Source organism: Helianthus annuus, chromosome 1 (assembly GCF_002127325.2).
Source record: "Helianthus annuus cultivar XRQ/B chromosome 1, HanXRQr2.0-SUNRISE, whole genome shotgun sequence".
Taxonomy (NCBI): domain Eukaryota; kingdom Viridiplantae; phylum Streptophyta; class Magnoliopsida; order Asterales; family Asteraceae; genus Helianthus; species Helianthus annuus.
Window position 1 is genome coordinate 141,604,895 of NC_035433.2, and position 19,429 is coordinate 141,624,323.

Consider the following 19,429-nt stretch of genomic DNA (forward strand, 5'->3'; position numbering starts at 1 on the left):
GAACGCACACGTATTGTATTTACCTGACTCATTTTCAAAATATAAATTACGAAAAAAAATATTATTTTTCTAAGTTAAAGAATAGTATATACCTGAAACTTTAGAAACTCGACAAGGGTTAAAATAAAATTTTAGAAAGCTTTAAGAAACTTGATTAAAAAAAAGAAAAAAAAACCTTCATCGCCCATTAACTAGAGAAAAAAGTTAACAGTAAAATATGTTCCTCTCCCGTATTCCTATATGAAAAAAAAACGATGTCAAAGAAAATGTTTTTAAAACCCCTAAACTTTTCAACTAATTTTCTAGTCTTTCAAATTTAGAGTACCTTAATCTAACAGTGACTCTATAAGGTATTAGAATAGGATTTGTGACCATAATTAGGTTGATATACTTTCCTAATCTAACAATGATAGGACTCATAATCTATAATGTGAACATCTTGTGACCCTATTTTATACGGGTTTTGCGGTTCAATGCAAGGAAACACTATGTTCTTTACTTCTTTATTCGCCAAACAATAAGTACACGCATTAAGCGTTTCATTTTTCATGTCGAGATTGACAAGATTACACGGAGTTTTTTCTCTACCACTAAAATATACATGCACACGTTAAGTGTGTTTAAGGATTGACAAAATTATAAGGAAACTCTATGTTGTTTCTCTACCTAACGATAATAGCACGCCATAAGTGTGTTCGTGTGTTACCTTTCCCATGTCGCAAATGAACGATTTTGAGAGATTATATGAGTAACTTTGTCATCCGTATCATATGTTCGAGCCTTTTGTGCCACAATCATTCTTTATTAACAGGACAATAATATCATCCAACACTTTTTCATTATATTATCAAAGAAAATACAGTGACAAGATATTATCAGTGCTATGCATGTTACATGCCGTAAATTGAATTTGTGCTACTAAATTGTTATTGACATGTTATGGATGAAGCCAAGTATTTCCATCAATGTAACCTGTATTCATGTAAGGAGTTGCATCCGCTACGCTTAACTGTTTTGCGAACTTCACCCTACCTTTGAAATCTGCTCCAGGACCCGAACATGCGTGTTCTCCAAATACTACTTTCCTAAAAACACATCAAAACATTACACACAAGATTTTAATAACATTGATTAACATATAATATCTTTTGATTGCCAAAATCATGAATTGGTATCCTTTTCATGATGTTGCATGCACAAGTCACAAAATCATGTATTACAAATTTAAGAAAGACCAAAATAGCCTTACTGATCTCTAGAGGGGTCTTTCCAGTCATTCCAGCCTTCGGGAGCGACAATAGCAGGCATGAAAGTTCTTATGTACACAGTAGTTGAATATACACCCCAAGCCCTACCAAGCCATATTTTACCTTGTCCTTGAATCTTACAATTCACGAATGAAAACCCGGTTTTATCCTGCAATGAAGCCCGCTGGTGGGCTGCTATCGCTCCATTGATCCCCGGGCCGCTTGCCACGGAGTTCAATATACAATTCTAAAAGAGAATAATGAGAAAAATGGTTAAAAAGCTTCTACTTTTGTTCATCTATGCCTTCTTCTTCACTACAATAAATGTACAATTTGTACCCTTTTTTTTCTACACGGTTTAGGAATATATGCAATTCGTTGTCAAGTTGTTTATGCTTATAAACGTGTAGAATATGTTTAAACTTATAAACATAAAAGAAATGTAAAAACACTAGTAGAAAACAGACTTTCACCGGAGATATACACTAACATGTAATGACCACCACCACCGCTCTAGGACCCTCCCTCGTTAGCTAGATAGATTCTTATTGTAAGAAAAACATATTGATATACGGACATGTTATATTGATTTATAGGATAGCGTCAATATTTTTTATTTCTTATGAAAAATGCGTGTTGGTGAAAGATCCGTCTCTGGTCCTAGGTTGAGTAGAATAAATAAAGTGTGATGAAGAAGACGCGCTTACCTCATAGAGTGATCTACCATTTCCAAAGATAAAATCTATTGTCCCTTCAATGAAACAATTTTGAAAATAATGTCTTCCTGCATCATCGAAAAGAGTATCTTGAAATCCATAAAACCCACAATTATAGAAAGCTGCTTGATCACCACTGATTCTGAATGCAACCGCTTGTCCTCCAATTGCGCCTGGACTTGGAAGAGGAGCTTCGTTCTATATCATTCCAGAACAACACAAGCATATCAATCTTGGGTATTAAGCACAACAAAAACTGTTGTATTGCACTTCAAAACAACGATTTACTTGCATTATAAGTTACCTTAAAACTGATGTCATGAGCGATGAACTTTGGAGCGAAAACACCAACCGAGTAGCTGTAGACAGTGCCATTAGATTTAGCCGCGGTGTCGTGCCAAATAATGAACGTATTGGTAAAACCCTTGCCTTGAATTATCAAATTGGATTTAGTTTTTTGCACATTTACTTTCTCCCTGCCAAAACAAAAAATGGTTCTTGGTTTAATTTTACTCTTTTATAACCATGAGAACCCATTCCCAGAAAACTCACAGGACTCAAACGAGATCAAGTAAATCGCAGGTGTTGGGTGGGTGGCCTTCAAGTGATTATGGTACGAAACCAGTGGAACCAATATTCGAACCTGAGACCTCGAATCACTCAATCAAGTGCTTACCATTGCACCACCTTTGAAGGTTAATTTTACGCATTTTAAGCACAAATTATGATGCACAGCGTCTACAGTAGCGAACCATAACTTTTTAGTTGGGGTCATCGTAAGGTATTTTTCTCTACCAGTTACAATCAGAGGGTCCAACTCATCTCATGTTTAGAAAAACTCAGATTTTAATTATAGTATAAATTCAGTGGACCAACTGAGCAAACATGTATTACCTGTATTGGCCTGCATCAACTATGATAAGTGTTGGTTTTGGTGAATTGGCAGGAACGGCATCCACTGCCTTTTGAAGACTGGTGAATTTGCCGCAACCCTTTTGATCGACGGTTAAAGTAAGTGCCACCCCGTATTTTGCTATGAGTGGAGACTTCCACTTTGATTCATCACAAGGAACCAGCAGCCTATAAAGGCGGACTAAAAATTGGTTTATGAATGAGATGAACTCATGAATGGATCCACTTTGATCAAAAACACTTTTGATGGAAGTGATTTTAAAGGATTGTAAAGAGATGGAAGTAATTATGTTTGGATTTTTGGTGTAGATAGAAAGAAGAACAATTGCAGTGACAGATAGCCAAAACAATATGCTTCTTTTAGTGTTCATGTTTTTGGATCAAAGAATTGTGATTAAAAATTGTTGTGGGGTGTGTTCTTATACATACATAAGAGTCGAAAAGCTTCTTTTTTGTGTATGGTATACGTAAATGGGAAATAGAAGTTGACCGTGTGAAGGGGTATGGTCCCAAAAAGCCACGCAGACCATTCAGGTCGCGCGGCGGACCATACTCCTTACTCAATAAGCTGATTAATCTATAGAACTCGCGCGGATTGCTTACGTAAAACCTGAACCTCACGCAAGGCCCAAACAAGAGATAACATCAGTTTCACACCTAGTATTCTGAATAAGAGCCCTCAACTCCTACAACCTTGTGCGGGCTAGTTACGTGCACAGCAAGGGGCGCGCAAGAGTTACGGCGCAGGGCCACTTCAGAAAATACCAAAGGTACGAGTGGAAGAAGAACGAGCCAATCAGCGTCCATCAGGCTGTGCTCTATCGTGCTCCACGATCGACTGACGTGCAGGAGGAAGAGAGTACACAAGGACGCCTATGTGGCACCAATCAGGGGCCAGCGACAACTGAACCATGATCTCCACTCACCTGCTAATGGCGGAAGGACAACAAGGCCGACAACTAGGACACGTGGCTCTATTCAAGGTGCGCCAGCACCGAAGAGCTTCTAGAAGCCACTAACAGTCGATACCGGTGAGACAAAGAGGATATTCTTTGTTGTCGCCTTCCGGCCCAAGGCCTATCAGGTTAAAGAGGGAGTTCTCTCTACTCTCACTCTTAACACACACTTATCTCCTCAAAGCAGTTACTTATTCTCACGCCGGAGCCTGGTTAAGAGGGAAACCCCCATATTCCCCTCTTAACGAGCTAACGGTGTTGCTGTTTTGCATGAAGAATCATCACATACGAGCTCAGAAAGGATTAAAGAAGATTAACCCTCATGTTTAAAACATAAACCAAACTAATTAACCTAAATTTAGTTCCGTGTTTCTTCACCGTGTGACCTCCAAACTATATATATCACCATCTATTAGGGACAGCTCAACCATTTTTGGGGCCCGAAGTGAAGCAAAATTTTCAGAGCCATTTTCCTAATATCATTGTTATAAATCTTTCTCCTTTCTTTATCCGGGCTTCGGACGCGAAATAATAAACTAAAAAGCAAAGGTAAAGATAAACTTGCAATCTGGAATCCATTAAAAATAACCCATTTGAATAAGAACTCAAATGTTTTCCTGCTTTTAGAAACACAATAACTAGATCAGATATTTGAAATAAGCAATCCCAAACACCCCTATGATCAACGTTGGAAAATCATACCTTCAAAACTGGTACACATAGGATATGTATCCTTGATCCCACCTCTCTTTGATTTGCAAAGTTGGATTTTCACAACACTAAATCCATTACATGTAGCTCAAAATGCATTGTACCTATAAAGTACATTAAAATAACTTCTTAACATACAAATTTGAGCATATCAAAAGATACATTCAATTCGTGATTATCAGTGGAATAGTGACACTATGTTGGCATTATACATTTTTACAATGCCCTACTAAAAATTTACCATTTTGGCATTTTGATTTGGACATGTTTGGCCCCCTTGATTGCAAATTGCCTCTACTAAAGCCAGTTTGTTATTGCAGCTGTAGAACTTTAGAAAGAACGAAACAGTCCTCATTTATGTCATAAAGATCAAACTCATTTGTGAAATATTTGCTTGTTTCTTTATCACTTACTCGGTGGCGGAGCTTGACCGCAAGAACAGAAAGTCATGAGACCCAATTTATATATTATATAAATATTTAGGCAGAATAATTGGGGGCGATCCTATATAATTTTAAAATTTTCAGATGAAAAATCAGAAATTTTACACTTGTAACTGAAACATTGGTGGGGAGCGGGTGCACCCCTGGTTCCCACTAAGTTGCGCCACTTCCCTTACTAGCATTTTCACGTCGAGCATTCAAATCATACATGCAAGCAAGAAGACATAACTATTAACCACTTATCTTGATGCTAAAATGAATTCAATAACACAAACACTAAAAGAACCCACATTTTTAGTTGAATTACAAGAATGTTCGTAATTTTTTTAACAAACCATTTGCATTAATTGGTGTTAATTGTGTTTCCCTTATTATTGGGATTTGTACTTTGTATATATGAATTTTGAATCAATGAGAAGGGATCAAGGATTGAACCATATCTTTCATGGTATCAAGAGCCTAGGTTACCCTAGCTCGTTTTCCCCCCTCCTCTTCTTACGGCTGCTGTGCTTCTTCCCTTCATCCCTCATCTCCAGCCGTAAACCCCTTCCCCCTCATCATGACTTCTCAATCTATCCATCCTGCCGTCACTGTTAATAACATCAAGAACTCCATCCCCTTGGTTCTTGATCAACAAACCAACCACTACAACACCTGGGCTGAACTTTTCAAAAATCACGATCACCTTCAACCAAAGAAAACCGATACCTCCTCCTCCTCCGAAAAACAAACCGCCCCGACACCACCAAAACCTACCTATTCCGAGTCATGGGAACGTATCGATGCCAATACGGCACCATAACTCAGGATCTCCTACACACCATTATGAAAAACGACACCACCGCTTACAGTGCATGGACCACCTTACAAAACATCTTCCTTGACAACCAAGAATCCCGCACCATCGACCTCCAAAACAAATTCACCAATACCCGCCTCGACCAATTTCCCAACATGTCCGCCTACTGTCAAGCCATGAAGCTTGTGTTCGACCAACTCACCAGCCTTGGCTCAGCCACTACCGAAAAACAACTTGTCATGCAAATCCTTACCGGCCTCAATGATCAATACGAAAACATCGCACTCATCGATCAATACGAAAACATCGCACTCATCCTCCAACAAACCGTCCCCTTGCCCGACTTTTACAACACCCGTTCTTGACTCTGTCAGAGGAGCGTAAAACGACTCAAGCCAAGTTATCAGCCCAAGCCGCGGGTACCGCTCTCACCACCACATCGGACAACTCGCACCGTGCCACCACCGACACACGTGATCGAACTCGTAGTGACAACTACGACCGCAACCGGGGACGAGGATGTGGCCGCGGTCGTCGTGGACGCGGCTCCTATGGTCGTGGTCGGTTCAATAACAATTATCAAAGTGGCAATGCATGGCAGTCTAATACTTGGGCCGGCCCACAACAACCCCCTTGGAACCAATGGGCTTCAGCACCTCCATGCCCCTACCCCTCAGCCCAACACATTCAACCCAGCCCAAGGTATTCTCGGGCCCAGACCGTCTTCCACGGGCAGCGGCAACAGCAACCAGGCTCAATCATACACCACCGGGTATTCTCCTACGGACATTGCACAAGCTCTTTACAATTTGGCTCTTCAACACAATGATCTTCTTGGACAATGGACACCGGGGCCTCAGGTACTATGTCTCCTCAACACACTATGTTCTCATCTATTTTTAATAGCATAATTCGTAACATTATTGTTGGTGATGGCAAAACCATTCCGGTCTTAGGGCAGGGCGACATCACCTTACCACCACCCTTCCCGCCTTTTAAACTTAAAAACGTCCTTTATGCACCCAACCTTGTTAAAAACTTAATTTTTGTCCGTCGTTTTACCACTGATAACCAATTATCTGTTGAATTTGACCCTTTTGGTTTTACTGTGAAGGACCTCTGGACCAAGAAACCTATCCTACGGTGCAATAGCTCGGGGGATCTCTACACTCTCAGCCCGTCCAACATCACCCCACTTTCCACCGCTTCTACTTTTGCTGCTATTTCTCAAGACCTCTGGCATCAACGGCTCGGTCATCGAGGCCTTGCTATTTTACAAACTTTAAAAACTACATCTTCAATTAAATGTACTTCTCATAAACATCAACTTTGTCGTGCTTGTGTTTACGGGAGACACATTTGTCTTCCTTTTGCTACTTCCTTTACTCGTACCTCAATGCCATTTGATCTCATTCTTCATAGTGATGTTTGGACATCTCCCATCATTAGCAACGGGGGACACCGTTATTATGTTTTATTTTTAGATGATTACACCAATTTTTTGTGGACCTACCCCATAGCAAACAAATCTGATGTCTTTACCATGTTCACCATTTTTACCAACTTCATTGGAACACAATTTAACCGTAAAATCAAACAACTTCAATGTGATAATGGTCGTGAGTATGTCAACAATCAATTTCAAACCTATTTCAAAAATAATGGAATGCACTTTCGTTTCTCTTGTCCACATACTTCCTCTCAAAACGGAAAAGCCGAGCGGAAAATACGATCCATTAATAACATTATGAGAACCCTTTTGGCCCACTCCTCCATGCCCAACACGTATTGGTCTCATGCCCTTGAAGTTGACACTTATCTCTTAAACAGCATACCTTCCAAAGTCCACAAATTCGAAACACCTACCAAACGTCTATATCACATCCACCCCGCTTATGACCACCTACGTGTCTTTGGGCGCATTTGTTATCCTCTCATACCCCACACCACAATCCACAAACTTGAATACCGCTCCACCCCATGTGTCTTCTTTGGTTACCCTCCAAGCCATAGAGGATACAAATGTCTTGATCTCTCCACGCACAAAATCACCATAAATCGTCATGTACTATTTGACGAGACTATTTTTCCCTTCGCCAACAAACCGAAAACCCCGCTCCAAAACTATGAATTTTTGGACGACCTAATCCGCCCTTTACTTCACCCTCTATTTCGAAACCCACCAACCCATAACCCCGCCGCCCCCATCAGCCCCATCATACCAGCCCCAACCACCCACACTTCGGCCCAACTCCTCTCAGCCCAACCTCCTCTCCGCACTCCAGCACTACTCAACCACCCACTTCTCAGCCAGCCCAAACTGAATCCCAACCCACCATCCAACCCGCCCAGCACCAAACCCAACCTGACACCCAACCCGATGACATAGAGCCCATATACTACCCGCATAACAGCCATCCACCCACTCCTCCCAACACCATTCCTCTTCCTCCACCATCTCCTACCAGGACTATGCGCACACGTGCCATGTCCGGCATTACCAAACCTAAACAAATTTTCAACCTTCACAGTACATCCATCTCTCCCATTCCCAAAAACCCTGTAGGTCCCTTTCACGGAGGATGACGAACCTAAACCTTGTTATACAAACCTACTAGCGAGTGCGGAATCCAAGCTAGTAAGCAAACCGGGATGAAGCAAGTAGAGAAACAAACACACAAGAGTTCACCGATTAACACCACTGTATTAATACGTATGAAGGATCCAGTTACAAGCACAATGTTTACAAATCTAACTTGCAAACTCTCACTATGTGTGTGTGTGTTTTGGACAGAATGCTCTCAGCTCTCAAGTCTCTTGTCTGTGTGCATCTCACTTAAAACACAATACACTGCATGGGTATTTATACCCAGCCCATGATGTCTGGTCCGAAGGATCCGATAGATGGTCCGAAGGATCATCTTTCGGATATAGTGCTTTCGAAGGATCAGCAAGGACCTCGAAGGATTGTCTTTCGAGGTCCATCAATCGAAGCATATCTTTCGAGGTGATCGAAGGATCTGCATTATCCTTCGATCACTCATCCTTCGAGGCAGACAAACAACAAGCATATGCTAACTGTTGGCCAAGTCAATCCGGAGGATGGTTGACTTGGTCAACTTACAGACTACCAAGGACATCGTTTACATACAGACCGAATACAGACAAAGTACAGACACAAGTGCACCAACAAACTCCCCCTTGGCTGTAGCTTTGTCTTTATCTTCTATAATTGTAGACTCGTCTCGAACTTCGATGGTCTTCGGTCTTCGAGTTCTCAAAAACTCTGATGTCCTTTCAAGTCTTCAAAGTCGGAGGATCTTCAAAGTCTTCACGTATTGAAAGTAAAGAGTGTATCGACAAACTACCCGTATCATGTAGGAAGTGTGTTGACAAACTCCCCCTTGGCATAAGCTCCCCCTTGAGCTGTGCTCGTGAATGACTTGATCTTTATGAAGTGAGATCCTTGTGGTGTTGATGATAGTCAGCGGCTACTCGATCATCTTCATCTTTTGAGCGCCTTCTCGTCGTGTCTTCATTCCAAATCTTGTCATCGACCATGTTCTCCTTGCCTTTAGAATCTGCACATGCAAGAAATCTAAGCGCATAATGAGAACAACTGCTTGGAATATAGTATAAACAAATGACACACGAATGACCATGTCACCATCAAACACCGTCCGACAGTTTGAAAGTTTAATAAATTTGTCAATTTTAGTCTTTAACTTTCAAAACATGCAAATTTCGACCGTTTATGAAGATTTAGTCAGTTCGGTTTTCAGTCAGGTTTCAGATAACGAAGACTCGAGCTCCAACATCGTACGATCGAAAATAAAGAAGAAATAAAATCTTTTTGGCTTTTATAAAGTTTATATTAAAACACGCCTAAAATCTTTTTGGTATTTTTGAAATTAAAAAAAACAACAATTTAAAATCCTTTGAGTGTTATCAAACGACATCACCGCTAATGTCGTGCTGATATGCACCAAACGACGAAACTGTTTAAAAGAAAAACAATAAAAGTTAAGCAATAAATAAATATATACAAACATTCTTTTTGCGAGTTTCGAGGGTAAGAGAATCATATCAGTGTACGGTCATGCCAAAACACTCTTGTTGTTCAGTTAGTTAACATTAAGATAAACATCCTATAACAATTATCGGTATTGTTGTCCACTTAAGCTCAACTTATCAGATGTAATCATGGCGAGGGAATACGTTAAGGTATTATTTATACTTACCGACCGGTGTTCATCCACATCACGACACATTCCCGTATCAAGGTATGCACGAGAGTTCATCTTACCGGTGAGTATACCGATTATCATCTGTTTGACCGTATAAACTGTGAGATACTCACTTATTTTGATTTGAAAACAAGCCCTTTGTGATATAATCACTTATTGATGAGGAACTTGATTTTCGTATGCATGAGGGCATAGGTGCAAGTCCGTGAACAGGTCAGTACTTCCGTACAGCAGAGAGACGAACTTGGCACCCGGATAGATGTGATATTTTTATCACTTATTTGTATGGACATGTGATTGTTTATCACTTATTGAGGTCGAATGCAGTATGTCATATGTACACGTATGTATAGTATCATGGAAGATCTAGACTTGCGTCCCCGTTATTTTTCGGTAAAAGATACAACCATGATACCCAGATGATAAGCAGCATAAAGACCGAATATCTCAGAACCTCGGCAATCCATCAAACGAAATTTCGGTACTAAGACCATATGCCAATGAATGGTTCCCACCTGGTCTTCAGTCGATTAAGATTTATATCACCCTGCACACTTTAAAATGATTGTGAGCCTACCGATACATCTTATATAGAGCTGCTTATCGTTTTTCATTTAAGGTTTAAAGAGGTTGGATAGACCACTGATGTACTATCATTTTCTCTTTTGCTCGCCAGGAAACTCATTTTTGTTTTTCTATGTTTTTGTGTTTTTGAATTTTTCGATGTTTTTGGATTTTCAGATTTTGGATTTACTCCCCCTAAAATCAATAAACTAAGATAAATTTAAAACACACAAAGGTATTTACAAAAATGATTTTCCGATGTTGGTTTACTCTTGCTTGACCTTAATGCCATTTACCAATAATAAGAAGTCAAATCTAGATTTGTCAAAAGCTTTGGTAAATAAGTCGGCACGTTGGTCATCGGTGTGGACCTTAACAACATCGATTAGCCTTTTCTCAAAGCAATCACGTATGAAGTGATATTTGATTTCGATGTGTTTGGTCTTTGAATGCTGCACAGGATTTTTAGTGATATCTAAAGCAGCAGAATTATCAACGTATATAGGAGTAGTTAGGAATTCAAAACCGTAGTCCCGCAATTGTTGTTGAATCCAAAGAACTTGTGAGCAACAACTTGAGGCAGCAATGTATTCAGCTTCGCATGTTGATGTAGCGACGCATGTCTGCTTCTTGCACTGCCATGTGACCAGGCGATTTCCTAAAAACTGACATCCAGCCGTTGTGGATTTGCCGTCGATTTTGCATCCGCCAAAATCAGAATCACTGAATGCGACCAAGTCAAAGTTATTATCCCTAGGATACCACAGACCGGTGTCGGGGTACGCCTTCAAATAACGAAAAATCCTTTTGACAGCTGCAAGATGTGAGGCCTTCGGGTTAACTTGATATCTGGCAAGCAGGCACGTTGGGTACATTATATCTGGCCTTGATGCTGTGAGGTACATAAGGGATCCGATCATCGCGCGATAGTATGAAGGGCTAACAGGTTCACCCTTCAAGTCAGGAGTAATTCCGTGATTAGTTGGCAATGGGGTACCAATGGGCGTTGCATCGGACATCTGGAACCGGCTCAAGATGTCACTAACATATTTAGTCTGATGGATGAATATCCCAGACTCCGTTTGTTGCACTTGTAGACCCAAGAAGAAATTCATTTCCCCCATAGCACTCATCTCGAACTTATCCTGCATGATGCGCTCGAAATTCCTACACAAAGCATCATTAGTTGAACCAAAAATAATATCATCAACATATACCTGAACCAGAAGAAGATCTCCATCTTGTTCTTTGATGAAGAGAGTACAATCGATAAGACCTCTTCGAAAACCATTCTCCAGCAGATATGTAGATAAGGTTGCGTACCAAGCTCGTGGCGCTTGATGAAGACCATAGAGAGCTTTGTTGAGCAACCAAACCCGATCGGGATGGACAGGATCTTCAAAACCTGGAGGCTGTTCGACATATACCTCTTCTTCAACCACACCATGTAGAAATGCACTTTTGACGTCCATCTGGTAAACCTTGAATCCTTTGAATGAGGCATAAGCCAGAAAGATCCGAATAGCTTCCAGACGTGCAACAGGTGCATAGACTTCGTTGTAGTCGATCCCTTCTATCTGACGAAAACCTTGAACGACTAAACGAGCTTTGTTCCGAATAACCACTCCACGGTCGTCTTTCTTGCATTTGAAGACCCATCGAGTGCCAATCTTCTTGTAGTTCTCAGGTTTTTCAACAAGCTTCCAAACACCCAGCTTGTGAAATTGCTGCAATTCTTCCTGCATGGCTTCAACCCAAGCATTATCTTTCAATGCTTCTTTCCACGACTTTGGTTCTTCTTGTGACACGTAACACGCGAAGGACCAGTCATTTTGTTGACCAGATTCTCTTATAGCTGAATACAAACCAGCATTCCGGTTGTTTCTCAGCTGATTACGCGTCTGCACACCGCGATGGACATCTCCTATGATATTCTGCTGGGGATGGGTATCGTGAATCCGCATTTCAGGATTATCTGGCACACGAGCATTGATACCCAAATTGGTAAGATTAAGATCAACAACCAACTCCACACCAGGAATGTGGGTAGAGGTGGATGCATTCCCTTCAGCAGTATCTATATTCTGCGTATGAGGTGTATCACCAGAGGCACCTTGAACAGGAGTAGCTGGAGCTGAAGATCCTTCGGCTGCATCATGATATTCATCATCTTCAGAAGAGTCATTATAATCAGCAGCATCTTCATAAACCTCATTTTGAACCATATTGTTGACAGACGAAGAAGCTTGAGGGTCAACAACAATAGGTCTAACCAAAGGTGAGACAGCAGCGTTGTCACTTTCCAACAACATTCGAGCCGCTGCTGATTCTTCGTCAAAGGTTGGCAGATAGCCCATCATAATCGAACATCCACGGATCACCCGGAGCCCTAACAGGACTCTTGTACCTTTGAACCCTAACTTCGCTCCATAGCTCAATCTTTTTGGTAGCTAGATTCCAAACACGAAAATTCGGAGTAGCATATCCAAGGAAGAAACCCTCGATAGCTCTTGCACCAAACTTTCCATCCGGCTCAATCATAGTACAAGGAGCACCAAACGGTTCAAGGTAAGAAAGATCCGGTTTCCTTTTCTGAAGGAGTTCGAAGCAAGTCTAGCCATGTCTCTTTACTGTAAGAACTCTGTTCAACGTGTAGCAAGCAGCCGATACAGCCTCTCCCCAGAATTGAATAGGGAGTTCCGACTCTACTAACATTGTTCTTGCAGTTTCTATAATCGTCCGATTCTTCCTCTCAGCGACACCATTTTGTTGTGGAGTATAACGAGAACTGTACTCATGAAGAATGCCTTTAGAAGTACAAAACTCATCCATAACATGATTCTTGAATTCGGTTCCATTGTCGCTTCGGATCCTCTTCACTTTCAACGAATAGAGATTCTCCAACATTGTAAGAAGATCCTTGAGGATGCCAGGAGTTTCACTTTTGTGTGCCATGAAGGATACCCAAGAAAATCTAGAGTAGTCATCAGTAACTACTAAACAATAGGCATCACCAAACGTTGTCTTGTGCTTCATAGGTCCAAAAAGGTCCATATGAAGACGTTCGAGAGGCATGCTGACAGTGTTGATTTTCTTCAAAGGGTGAGACTTCTTTGTTTGCTTCCCCTTTTGGCACGAGACACAGATATCTTGTAGATGAAAACTTCTTACAGGCACACCATTCACAAGATTATTTTTCACCAAATGGTTCATTTTTCTCAAGTGAATGTGTCCCATTCTTCTGTGCCAAGATATAGACTCCTTTTCTGTGGCTTTTGAGACAAAGCAAGTGACTTGTGCAGATGTTGTAATAGCCTGGCTCATGTCGAGAATATAAAGATCATTAACTCTCGGAGCCGATAAGAGAATCCATTCTTGTGGAATTTTGAATCCAGGTTTCAGCACATAACAGCCGGCATCATCAAAATGCACGGTGAATTTCTTATCGCAGATTTGCGACACACTGAGAAGATTGTGATCAATTTGCTTCACATAATTGATCTTATCGAAGCACACGATGCCGTTGGAGATACTTCCCTCTCCAGTGATAAATCCGCCTTTGTCACCCGCAAAAGCAACATACCCTCCTCTAATATTTCTCACGTCGTATAGGAGCCGTAAGTCGCCAGTCATGTGCCTGGATGCTCCACTATCAACAATCCAATGACTATTAATAGTTCCTCCTAGAACATCATGCACATGTCATAAAAACATCAGTTGAGAATGGGGACCCAAGCCTTAGTGGTCTTGGGTCGTCCCTTAGCATCACGAAACGTGAGCTCGATCTCTTGATGGTTTTCAAGAACAACTGCTCCCCCTGAATTGTCACCCGACTTAGGTAACCAAGTTCGTTTTTGCCTACCAGTTTTTGAAGATTCTGGTTTTACAGGTTGTGACACACTTGGTTCCTTTTGAACTGTTTAAACTTCAGATTTTAAAGCTTTTTCAACAGTTTTCATGTTTTTACGTCGTTGTTTAGTTTCTTGTTCTTTTACAGTTCGTTTATCATGTTTAGGTGAAACTGACCGACGTTGAGGGCGAACTGTTTCAGGTGGAGTTTTCTCAACAAATTTCTTCCTTGGAGCATTTGGGCAGTTTCTGATAATGTGCCCAATTTCTCCACATTTGAAACAAGTTCTCCTTTCAACAGACTTAGGAGAACCTGATCGACTAGCAGATGTTGAACCTGTAGAACCTGAGGTACTCGCTCTTTCATCACACCCGTTTGTGTGTTGGGTGTAATTGTTTTCACTGTTACGTTTCAAAATCTTGACTTGTTGTACAAAATCAGTGTTTGATTTGTTTTCAAAAGTCTCAATTTTATCTGTACCATTTGATGCTACAAATTTAACATCTTTTCCTTTCTTCGTGTAACGAGCTCCTTTTGATTCAACCTTAGCCTTTGGCTTTGGAGCTCGTTGTTGTTGTTTACCCTTAGAAGCAGTCGGTTGTTGAGTGGTTGGAGATTTTTGATTACCAAACTGTTTTCTAATCTCAGCCTTAGGAATTGGATCACAATGTGTTACAACAATTCCCGGAAGTGTTTTTCCCAAAAACTTGTTTGTGTTGTCTTCAAAGACTTTATCAATCAAAGACTGATTTACATTTTTAATTGGAAAAACATGATCTGAGTAGATTTTATTATCTCCAACCAAAGTGTACAACACATTACTGCTTTTAACAGTAGACACACCTGTCTTATCAACTTTGACAGGATCAATCACTTGCTTCTTAACAGATGGAACCTCAGGAGTATCAGGATCACAAAGGATGTGATTCTCTCGTGGAATATCTACTCCTTTCATCTTGCTAAGTGATTTATCCTGATCACTTACAGCCACTTCTGATTCATCATCCGATGTCTCATAGTCCTCGATAATTGGAGGACTTTGCTTCATGGATGATGAAGTTTCTTGTTCCTTAGAGGCTGTGTTTGAAGAATTGTCCGGTTTGAACCCAAGGCCAGTAGCAAACTCCTCAACATCAAGAGGCACACTGGGTTCATACCGAGGCATTTCTTCCTCATCAGGCATCTTGGTATAGTTGTTCATCAAGGGGGGCGGACATTTGTTATACCCTATGCCTTTCTGATTTCCCTTTAGTTGTTGAACATCGATGATGTGATCAAGCACAAATTGGGAGTTAGAATAACTATCCAATTTCTGTTTGATCGCATCATGTTCGCATTGGGCAATGGCTAATTGTTTTTTAGTTTCTTCCACAAGGTTAATATATTCATTTATACTTACTTGCTTGTGGTAAACTACTTTGTTAACCTCGGACACATTTTTCTTTAATGTTTCTATTACAGATTTAAATTCTTTTTCATTCCGGGTTAAAGCCATGTTTGCCTCTTTGCATTCCGACAGTTCAATAACCAAATTCTGGTTATGACTATGAAGCTTTTCTGATTCAAGCTTCATCTCAGCACATGAGTTACAAATACTAGAAGCAGGAGGTTCAGAATTTACCTGACTAGAAGAGGCTGAGCCATTTGCCATAAAGGCAGTTTGAAAAGAAAAAGCTCCAGCTTCAGAAAACAGCTTCTCCATTTCCTTTGATGCAGTAGCAGCCTTCCTAATCAGAATTGATTTCTGACATTTAAGCTCATCAGCTTCATTCAGTAGATCCTGAATATCATCATCTCCTTCTTCCTTCACATCAGGCTCTGAGTGATTATCCCCAGAAACAGAGCCTTCTTCATCCGAACTTCCAGAATAACCAGAACTGTCATCACTCCCAGAAGATTCTTCTTTATGAACCTGCTCGATGACCTTAGCATACAAAGCAGTTCCACTTCCCTGATCACCTTCACCAAACTGCACTGACCAGTCACATCCTTCATCTGCTTGAACAGCCAAAGCCCGATTGTGATTTGTAGTTCCAGGCTGTCCCTGATTGTTATTCACTGCCACCATCCTCCGTTCACGGTTTTCTTGTTGGGCATTCACATTCGTTTGGTTTCTGAAAGGGTTGTGATTGCCGTGTTTTGTTGGTCGAGTGCACTCACGTTTAAAGTGCCCTTTCTCGCCACAGTTAAAGCATGTGACAGCATTAATATCAAACCCATACTTCGTGTTTTTCTTTCCTTCCAACGAAGTTCTTCCAGTTCGGGCCATAAAATCTTTCGCCCTTCTAACCGCACTAGCAAAAGCCCATTTAATATCCATCAACTCCATTTCTTCCTTGTCGATCTGATCATAATCTTCATTAGTCATGTTGATGTTTCCAAGCTGACCTGCTACCAAACCACAGTAAGCACTGATCATGGTGTTGATAATTTCCATGTGTTCCTTAGCAACTTCAATGCTAAGGTGTGAAAGATTTGAGTTGTCGACTCGGATTGTGTTAGGATTTTGGGGTTGAGGTTGAGGATTGCTTGTATAATGAGCTTGCTGTTGTTGTTGTTGTTGAGATTGTGGTTGTGGCTGTGTTGGGACAGGGATGTAAGACCTCGGATCAAATTGAGGTTGAGGTTGTGGTGGAGCAGCTGTTGACTGAGGAAATGGAAAGGAACTTGTGTTGGAGACAAATGCACTCTGCAGTTTGGGTTGCTGGGCTGCAGCTGCTCTAGCTAGAGCATCGAAACCCGGAAGATACATTTCTGTATTTTGAGGGGCGGGAGCTCTCTTGGCTTTCCTGGTTTCTTCATCATTCTTGTGTTCCAGCTTTTGAATGAACTCGTAGATATTAACCGTGTCTAGAGTTCCAGTGTGCTTCAACAACTCAATGAAAGAGCTCCACTTTGGAGGTAAGGCGTCAGCAAACCTACTCACCATGTCTTGTTGAGTAGAGACAACTCCATAAGCACACATTTCACTAATCAAATGATAGAAACGTGTGGTCATATCATTCAGAGTCTCGTTTTCCAAAAACTGAAAAGATTCAAACTCTTTCTTCAACAAATCATGCCGAGACTTTCGTGCAGCTGCATTGCCTTCTCCTCTAGCTACTAAACAATCCCACAATGCTTTCGTAGTCTTGCAGTATGAGAACTGATGGTAGATGTCTTTGTTGAGTGCTTGAGTAAGTGTGGCAAAGGCCTTTTTCTCCAATTCATAAGCCTTCTTGTCTTTTTCAAGCATATTGGCATATCCCTGAGAAGTGGACGCAGCAGTCTCCAGATTTTCATTGAATGCATTGATGAAACACGTCCAAAGATCGGTGCTTTGCCCTTGGACATACGTGTGAAAACGGTTTTTCCATGATGGAAACTCATTCATATGATTTAGCTTTGGTGGACGATTGTTACTGCCCGTTTCGCTTTCACTGATCAAAAGGTTTTGAATGCTTTGACTTTGATTGGATACCAAAGCCCATTGACTTGGACTGATTGATGATTGAGGAAGCATACTCTTTGCCCAATCTGCAGCAGTGACTAGCTCTTGATTGGATCGTGAGTCCAAACTCCAATCCCATGGACTTGTACAACTCATTTTAATCAAATATTAATAGAAGAGCTGAAAAACCACAAACTGTTAAAAACACAAGCAAATAAGAATCGAAAGATACTGACTTGTTCGAAAGATCAATGCTTGTTTGAATGATCAACAAGGTTCGAAAGATCCCTGTTGAGTTTCGAACAAAGAGTTCGAAGGATTGATTTTGAAAGATTGATCACACGAAGGATCCTTATCTGTCGAAAGATGATTTCGAAAGATTCTCCTTATGTTTCGAACACAGATCTCGAAAGATTCACCAACACAAGGATCCTTATCTTTCGTAGAGAAACAGTAGCTCGAAAGATGTATCCTACGACAAGATTCCTTGGCTCGAAAGATAGAACGCAGGCTTCGAAGGATATTCGAAGGATGGGTATCTGTCGAGCCTCCTTGATTCGAAAGATTATCTTTCGATGTCGTCGAAGGATGTCTTTCGATTGCTCTGACACAACGACCAAGGGTTGACAGGTAGGTGAAAAAGGTGATGGGTTGGTGAAGTACTTTCGGCAGAAAGGATATGGTCTGCCAACAACTTTTCACCAACTTTTTGGACTTTCAAAAAGTTTACCCAAAATGGACACAACCTTTTCCAAACCAGTCACCGGAGATATGACCGGAAAAATGGCCGGAAAACACAAAGTTTCACAAAAACAAATTTTATGTTACCCAAACCGACCTTGAACACTCCCGAAAGGTTTAGAACGCGTTTTTATGCAGAAAACTACCAAAAACGGGTGCTAAACCAAGTGTCCAAACACACCAAAGATCTTGAACAACCCGGTTTTAAACAAGGTAAAGAGCCAAGGCTCTGATACCACTTGTAGGTCCCTTTCACGGAGGATGACGAACCTAAACCTTGTTATACAAACCTACTAGCGAGTGCGGAATCCAAGCTAGTAAGCAAACCGGGATGAAGCAAGTAGAGAAACAAACACACAAGAGTTCACCGATTAACACCACTGTATTAATACGTATGAAGGATCCAGTTACAAGCACAATGTTTACAAATCTAACTTGCAAACTCTCACTATGTGTGTGTGTGTTTTGGACAGAATGCTCTCAGCTCTCAAGTCTCTTGTCTGTGTGCATCTCACTTAAAACACAATACACTGCATGGGTATTTATACCCAGCCCATGATGTCTGGTCCGAAGGATCCGATAGATGGTCCGAAGGATCATCTTTCGGATATAGTGCTTTCGAAGGATCAGCAAGGACCTCGAAGGATTGTCTTTCGAGGTCCATCAATCGAAGCATATCTTTCGAGGTGATCGAAGGATCTGCATTATCCTTCGATCACTCATCCTTCGAGGCAGACAAACAACAAGCATATGCTAACTGTTGGCCAAGTCAATTCGGAGGATGGTTGACTTGGTCAACTTACAGACTACCAA

At 41.0% G+C, this 19,429-nt stretch overlaps 2 protein-coding genes across 3 annotated transcripts; one reads left to right on the forward strand and one right to left on the reverse strand.

Annotated features, from left to right (window-relative positions):
• Positions 1 to 816: 816 nt before the first annotated feature.
• Positions 817 to 3,283, reverse strand: LOC118480847 (putative pectinesterase 14). Of its 2 annotated transcripts, none has more exons than XM_035975762.1 (5): positions 2,858 to 3,283; positions 2,268 to 2,322; positions 1,955 to 2,161; positions 1,250 to 1,494; positions 817 to 1,085 (listed from the first exon to the last, which is right to left on the reverse strand). In XM_035975762.1, the coding sequence occupies exons 1-5, from the start codon at positions 3,244 to 3,246 to the stop codon at positions 938 to 940; spliced, it is 1,044 nt and encodes a 347-aa protein (XP_035831655.1). In that variant the 5' UTR covers positions 3,247 to 3,283; the 3' UTR covers positions 817 to 937. The 2 variants fall into 2 exon arrangements, with proteins under 2 accessions (XP_035831655.1, XP_035831654.1); XM_035975761.1 differs by having other exon boundaries at positions 2,268 to 2,439; positions 2,858 to 3,278.
• Positions 3,284 to 5,810: 2,527 nt separating this feature from the next.
• LOC118491636 lies at positions 5,811 to 6,149 on the forward strand. Its single transcript, XM_035989563.1, has one exon. It carries the CDS (start codon positions 5,811 to 5,813, stop codon positions 6,147 to 6,149), a length of 339 nt encoding a protein of 112 aa, XP_035845456.1.
• The last annotated feature ends 13,280 nt before the right edge of the window (positions 6,150 to 19,429 follow it).

Bases quoted from the DNA above. Each gene is read 5' to 3' on its own strand.
- LOC118480847 (XM_035975761.1), bottom strand. From the start codon at position 3,246: ATGAACACTAAAAGAAGCATATTGTTTTGGCTATCTGTCACTGCAATT. The intron at 2,440-2,857 runs GTAATACATGTT...TTGTTTTGGCAG, and splicing joins GTTGATGCAGGCCAATACAG to GGAGAAAGTAAATGTGCAAA. The intron at 1,086-1,249 runs GTAAGGCTATTT...ATGTGTTTTTAG, and splicing joins AAAGACCCCTCTAGAGATCA to GAAAGTAGTATTTGGAGAAC.
- LOC118491636 (XM_035989563.1), top strand. From the start codon at position 5,811: ATGAAAAACGACACCACCGCTTACAGTGCATGGACCACCTTACAAAAC.